This window comes from Plasmodium cynomolgi, chromosome 7, assembly GCF_000321355.1.
Source record: "Plasmodium cynomolgi strain B DNA, chromosome 7, whole genome shotgun sequence".
In the NCBI taxonomy this organism is placed as follows: domain Eukaryota; phylum Apicomplexa; class Aconoidasida; order Haemosporida; family Plasmodiidae; genus Plasmodium; species Plasmodium cynomolgi.
Genome location: NC_020400.1, coordinates 1,393,754 through 1,401,182, shown reverse-complemented (window position 1 = coordinate 1,401,182; position 7,429 = coordinate 1,393,754). Strand labels below are relative to the sequence as shown.

General features: G+C 45.2%; 2 protein-coding genes across 2 annotated transcripts; one reads left to right on the top strand and one right to left on the bottom strand.

The window, feature by feature from the left end:
- Positions 1-1,887: 1,887 nt before the first annotated feature.
- Positions 1,888-2,710, bottom strand: PCYB_074250 (hypothetical protein; the record flags this gene model as incomplete). The annotated part of the gene is made up of 4 exons (XM_004221823.1): positions 1,888-2,003; positions 2,090-2,235; positions 2,380-2,449; positions 2,650-2,710. 4 exons carry the CDS (start codon positions 2,708-2,710, stop codon positions 1,888-1,890), a joined length of 393 nt encoding a protein of 130 aa, XP_004221871.1.
- Positions 2,711-3,521: 811 nt separating this feature from the next.
- Positions 3,522-6,683, top strand: PCYB_074240 (cacuolar protein sorting 33A; the record flags this gene model as incomplete). Its single annotated transcript, XM_004221822.1, has 1 exon — positions 3,522-6,683. The coding sequence occupies one exon, from the start codon at positions 3,522-3,524 to the stop codon at positions 6,681-6,683; it is 3,162 nt and encodes a 1,053-aa protein (XP_004221870.1).
- Between the last annotated feature and the right edge of the window lie 746 nt (positions 6,684-7,429).

Below are 7,429 nucleotides of genomic sequence, written 5' to 3'. Positions count from 1 at the left end.
AAGAAAAAAAGCTAGCTAGATAGCTAAAATTGTCGCCATACTGATGAACACAAATTTGCACGCACATTTAGCGCCAGCAATTGTAGGCTCAAATACACCTCTTCACCAACGTTATAAAAAGATGTGCGCGAAAATGCACGAACATGAGATGTTTTGGCTGTTTCATTTTTTTTTTTTGGCTAGCTAAAATTTGCACATTAGGACGACTTGTGGGGTGCATTTACTTCGAGGCATGTATGCTCCGGACCTTAGCCTCGCATAACCTAACAATGAAGAAACCTGAATGGGAAAAAAAGCGATTCATGTCATTCGTGGCATTCATGTCAGTCTTAGCAACTGTTCGGTGCTTCTCCCCTTAAACGGACGTACACATGCATGTGTGGCTTGTGCAGGCGCGCATTTTGCGCAAGTTTTCCCACTCCCAATGCAAGGAAGTGAACAAGTAGAAAACATCGTCCCACAAATCCCATGACATAAGTTCAAGTCGAGACAGCAACCAAAGGTACACACACGCAGCATAGGCACCGTAGGCAGCATAGGCGGCATACGCAGCATACACGTGCACATAACACGAACGCGCAACAAAAAAAAAAAAATGACGGACCACTTGGCTGCATTTCCCCAAATATGTACCCTCAGCTTTGTTAAAATATAATGTAGTAACATTTGAAAAGGCATGGACTGCCGAAGAGGAGGATGCCTCACAACAGCTCGATTTCCAAGTCGACACAAATAAACCGATTAACAAGCATTAAGAACGAAATGGAATAAGGACGCCCCTGACAACTGTGCATGCATGCATGTCCACAATGGGACCCGTTCAGAAGACGCTGCGAATGGAGAAAAAAAAAAAAAGAGGTGCCCCTTTGGGGAAACATATATATATGTGTGTACTCCTTGACACCCCCATCATACTATCATCTTTGCTCGCCTGTTTTGGAAGTACCTATCAAAACACTCAAACGGAGTAGGGGAGAATGGCGGAAGTGTTTCCCACAAATGGGACGAACACATAACAGGGTGGTTAAATTTACCCTCTACTTCCTTTCCCGTCTTTCCTCCCCAGCATATGGAATACTCATGGCAGAAATAAAAAAAAATAAAAAAAACTATTTTTCAGGGAGAGCATATGAATGGCCTTCGTTCTTTTGGGCTACATTCCCCCCCTTTTTTTTTTTTTTTTTTTTTCCCTTCCACGTTGTGCCCATTTCTGCTCGTCCACCTATGAACGTCTCAGCTGGGGTGCTATTTACCCCCACTATAATAAGTCAACAGGGAAACATAAGACAAAAAAAAAAAAACAAGAATGATAAGTGCTTCCTTTATTGCTATGAAGTACAGAACGGCAGGTTAAAAGGGGTCAACCCGATTTAACTGATGTGGATGTATCGTATAATTAAGCATGGGTCTAGGTCCTACAATGTGAAGTTTCCACGATGTACCCTTTCGAAGTGAGGTCAGCGTATGCTGGTCGAGTGGGGGGCAACAATTGAAGCAAAAGAGAATGCATCCTTTAACGATGTCACTTAAGGGAAAAAAATATATGAGTCAAAAAAAAAAGGAATAGCAAAACGGGAAAGCCGCTAAATAAAGCTATTCATTCACTAAATAGTGTTGCGTAAAGTTGGTGAGGAGCATGTGAAGACCATTGGGGGGGGAGGTAGCTGGTAGAGGGGCCCTCAAATGATACCCCCCCCTAATGGTCTTCACATGTTCCTTACGCACGATGTAAAAGCATGCCTATCGTAGGAGTAGGTTTTGTGGGCTCTCTCCTCAAGATACCCAGCACACATCTACCCCGCCTTTCAATCCCATACAGCCAAATATCCTCATGAACAAAAAATAGACCCTCCAATTGGTGGGATCACTTCTTTTCTTCTCAGTGTCCTACTCAAAGTAAAGGGACGTATCGTAAAACAGTTTGTTCAGCTGTTCAATCCTTAAGTCATTCATACGATTTAGGGAGCTTTCTGTCATTTTTTCCTCGAAAACGGAATGAACATCTGTGAAAAGGGGCAAAGAGGATGAGACACATACACAAGGTTGTAGGAAAAAAGGCATCTATGGTGGGGGAGTTTCACAGATTAACCCCCATTTTTGCAAATTTCCATGTAACCTTCTACAAGGTGCATCGAGGTCGGAGGTTCTGTCTTCACGAATGAGTAAATAATGGTAAACAAAATGAAGCAGAAGGAGGTGAAGATGATAGCACACGGGATGATGGCCGCCCAGTACCTACGGTAGGAAGAGAAGCGGTAAAAAAAAAAAAAAAAAAAATGTGAAGAGTAGCCTAGAAGGAGGGTCAAAGCGGGGACATGCATACCCTCGTAAAAAGATCCCTTTTGGCGCTTCGCCTTCTGGGGGAAAAGAGAACCATACTTGGAGGGGAACGGGAAGGACAAGACGTTCAAGAAGTCATCGAATACGAAAGCCCAGACTAAATACGACGCTGTAGGTGTAAGTTGGGGTGGGGACCAAGGGTGAGGCGCAGTGGACCTACGGGGCAAAGCCCAAAGAGGGTACCCATCACATGCGCATGCACATGTATGTATGTATATATATACATATAACCATACGCATATGTTCCATGCGGGAAGGGTCTCCTGCACGCCCCCTTTCCCCAATGCACATCCGCTCAACTTCACTAACCCCAAAGGATGTGCGATAGGTAGAGAATGAAAAAAGCGTAGCCCTCCTTAATGGACTGCATTGTGCATTTGTGGGTCGCAGAGGTAAAACTATGCCATGTATGTGCGGGAAGTAGCGCTCGTGTGCTGTACTGTACACAGGTTAACAACCATGCGAAAAAAAAAAAAAAAAAACACAAAAAAACACAAAAAACAAACAAAAAAACAAACAAAAAAAAAACAAAAAAAATAATTACGCCTACTTGTTAGCATTATTGCGAAACGCTCTCCGAGTTGTTCGCCTTACCCCTCCGGAGAAACGGAAGGAACGGAAAACAGTTAAACCTTGCACGGTGCAGGGAAGCTTACCAAGAAGGAAGCAAGCCTTTATGGGAGATATCACCAGGCAAGGAGTAAAAATGGGGCAACATTATCGCCTCATAAACCGGCGCAGTGCCAATATAGGGAGGATGAAGTTTCGCTTCCCAAAAATTGCGACGATTTTCCGTGCAAGGAAGATTTCCAGGGGTAGAATAAATTTTGAGCTTATTATTTAGGGGCATCCTGAGTTGGTAGTTATTTTTTTTTTTTTTTTTTTTTTTTTTTTTCACATGAGCCGACCAGGAAGTATTCTCCATAGGCGTAGGAGATAGATTGGCTTCTCTGGGCGGGTTGCTATAAAACAGGGTTTTGCGAGCTCCTTTCTCTTCGAAGTGGTAGAGCGGGGAGAGCAGCGGTTAATCAGATCCGTCCGCGATTGCGCCGCTTTACCTTTCCCGCCGCGATTGTTCCGCTTTACCACCCCGCCGCGATTGTTCCGCTTTACCACCCCGCCGTGATTGTGCCGCCTTACCACCCCGTCGCGATTGCGCCGCTTTACCACCCCGGTACACGATGGACGTGACGGATGCGCTGAGGCAGCAGGAACGAACCCAGCTGCTTAACATATTCAAACGCTTCAAAGGGGATAAGTGCCTTTTTTTCGAGAAATCACTCCATATCATCCTCAACGTGGTCCTAAACGACGATGATATTAACAAAGAACGAATAGAACATGTATTCCTACTGGACAATGAAACAGAAGTTAATGTAAGCAAGCTGGATAAGGTCCCCAACATCCTATTCTTTTTGCGACCCCATTTTTATGAAATCGAAAATGTCTTTAAGGTAATTGAAAGGGTTGAAAAGTGTGAGAGCGGAAAGCTCGGGGGGGGGAAGCTTGGTGGGGGCCAGCTCGGAGGGGGCAAGCTCAGAGGGGGCCAGCTCGGGGAGGACGCCCCCGGGGGGGGTAGAAAGTACTCCCTCGTCTTCATTCCGTATATGACTCCAATGTGCGAAGCGGAAATCGTAAAGCACAACCTGCTGGATATCCACATCCACGTGATTGTCTTCCCCCTTTACTTCTTCCCACTGTACAATGACGTATTCAGCCTAGAGATAAAGGGACTGTACAAGGAGTATTACGTGGATAGCGATTTCACCCACCTACTAATGTGCTCCTTCAGCCTTATGTTCTTACAACACCTCTTTCATGGAGTCTTCAAAAGCATCAAATCGTTGGGACATGTGTCTCACTCCATAGTGGAACAATTAATCCAGCTGAGAAAGGAAATAGTAGCGATGAATTTCGATATCCAGACTCCCAACAAATTTGATGAAGATTTCTTAGACATATTGACCAACTTACAAAATATGCAAGACGTTAGACATCTGGGGGATTCAGGACAACCACCTGTCATCCCGGTGAAGTACGCTCTGCATAAAATTTTCCTCTCGGAGCGCGCCCGCCGCAGGACTAGGAGGAGGAGTCCCAGGACCAGCAGGGAGACCTTCGATAAAGGCAACCAGAAAGGGACCGCTCAAGGGAGGACCCTCCATGGGGGGAAGAAAAATAGGGGAGATAAATCCCCAACGGGGAGCTGCGCGGAGGAGGGAGATGAGGATGAAGCTGAAGATGAGGCTGAAGATGAAGCTGACTATGATGATGATGATGATGGCGGTGACGATGACGGTGAAGGTGGCAGCGACGGTGATGATAACCGTGACGGTGATGATAGCCGTGACGGTGATGATAACCGTGATGGTGATGATAACCATGACGGTGATGATAACCATGACGGTGATGATAACCATGACGGTGATGATAACCATGACGGTGATGATGACAACGGCGAGCAACGCGATGCGGCGGAGGGAGACCCCCCCGGGCGGAGCGAAGAAGCGCCAAACGGAGCGCTAAAAAAAACACGCGAGGGGGAGGAACACGCACCGGGGGAGCGACCAAGAAGGCGAAACGAACAATCGATTAAGGAAATGCCATCACAGGGAACACTCGTAGATATGGGAGGAGTGCCAAACGAACGGGTAAATATCGACTCTGCTTCGGATCTGTCAAGGAACTCCAGAGGGGGGATTAAAAAAAGAGACATCTCGAACAGTGGCGGAAGGGATGGAAACAAAAGTTCAAGCTCCTTAGGGAGAAGTGACGGGAAGAGGGAGGAGGGCATATCCCCCAGTAGAGGGCGTAAAGCAGGGGAGACAAAGCAAACCATACAGGGGGGGAGGAGGAAGGGAAGCCCACGTAGCCGTCCCTCCAAAGGGTCAACCAAAAGGGTAATCAACTCAATGGAGAAGAAAAGAACAGACTCAGAGGAAGAGACACATTTGGTGAACGAAGACTACGAGAGCGGCTCGGAGGGAACGGGTCCTAATTTTATGGCTAAGGAAGATAATACGAATTTCCTAATGAAAAAAAACGAGAAGCAGGAGATGAAACGGAGGACCAAAAGGGAGAAAAGCTACCTACAGGAGAAGCTAGGCATATCGAATTTTAATTTCCTGCTTAGCGTTTCCACTAAGATTGACTCCTGTGTAATCATCGATCGGAGAATAGACATGGTGACTCCCTTTTGCACCCCCTTCACATACGAAGGGTTACTAGACCATCTGTTTGGCATCTCCAATTTGCAGATAGAAGTCCCTCGATATATTATATTTAACGAGATGAGTACTCCAGGAGGGGAGAAAAAAACACAGGAGAAACAACACAACGACGATGTACTAAAAAACATGATGGTGAGAATAAAACTGAAGAATTCGGTAGATGTACTTTACAACGATATAAAGGATCTAAGTCCAAACCAAGTCGGGTTCTACCTTCACAACAAAGCTAGCGAAATACAAAAAACGTACAAAGAAAAAGACACACTGAAGGATATAGAAGAAATCAATAATTTTTTGAAAAAAATTAAAGTAAAGCATTATGAACACAATTCCTTGTCGACTCATGTGAACCTCGCTTCCTTCATCCTCACCACAATGAAGAAGGAAGAAAATTTCAATAAACTCAAATTAGAAGACGAAATAATTCAGCTGAATAACACATCCAATAGGACCACTCTACATAAAATAGTCCAACAGATTCAACATCTTATATACTCAAATATAGACATATTTGAAGTGTATCGGCTTTTGTGTCTCTTTTCTGTGGTGACAAATGGGTTCGGTGAGACCTACACCAATGAACTAAAAAAAGACATTATTGAGAATTATGGCATAAAAGAACTGAGTCGTATAAATAAATTACATATGTGTAGCATTTTAAAATCTCAATCGAAGCAGAAATTTATTTGGAGCCATCTCAGAAACCATTTTAATTTACTGTCAAATGAGCAGAACGATATTTCGTACGTTTGTAATGGGTACGCTCCTCTCTCCGTGAGGCTAATAGAATACATGGGCATATTAAAGAACAACATGCAAGCTTTCCCTGAAATTTTTAACCTTTTGAGCGGACCTACTCTCGACATTGTGCAGAATGCCGTTGGGTATGGCAAATTTGGCGTGGACACGGGGAAGAAGGCACCTTGGGGGGCAGATGAAGATGTGGAGGGGCAGAAGGACGTCGTGCTGCTGTTCTATGTGGGCGGCATTTCCTACGCGGAGATCGCCGCCATCCGCAACTTGAACAGGCACAGCCGGGCCTACCACTACTTGATATTCACCACGGAGGTCATCAGCTCCAGGCGCCTTCTCCAAGGACTCGCAGCGCCCTAGCGGCCGCCCCGCCCCGCTGCAATCTCGTTATTGTGTTATGCTTTATTTTTAGGCTATCCTGCTTCGTTTTTAGGTTATCCTGCTTCATTTTTAGGTTCGCTCGCTTCTTTTTTAGGTCATCCTGCTTCATTTTTATGTTATCCCGCTTCATTACAGTTTTACTTTATTTTTTTGAGTCCTCCGCTGCTTCGCTGCAGCGCGAACTTGTTTCCCCCCGGTGATCGATCCCCATTTTGTAAGCGCCCATTTTGTAAGCGGCATTTGGCAGATTCGCTTTCTGGATGGCGGCTCTCCAACGGGAGGCAAGCCAGTGGAGGAGAGAGCGCGCATAAATATACGCAAAGGTTTACGCAAAGGTATGTGCAAAGCCATGTGCGTATGCATATTTATGCTTATGCGTGCTTGTGCCTATGCGTACTTGTGCGCGGCGCTCTCCGCCGTCGAGCCAATGCAGGTCGACTTGGAACGACTACGACCAAAAAAGGGACAGCAGTCTCCCCTTCCTGGTTATTTTTTTTTTCCCCATCCCATTTGACACAAATCAAGGCTAATATTTTTGAATTTCCCCTTCGTCACTTCCCCACCGCTGCTTTACTCACTGGTGTGGCTTTTTTTTTTTTACGTGCTTATCACATCATTGTCATTATTTTATTTATTTTTTTTTTTTTTGCCACATGCGAAGAAGGATTCCACTCCTGTTGGTCCCCTTTTTGCAAAGGATAACCTTGCAACTCCCTTTTTATTAT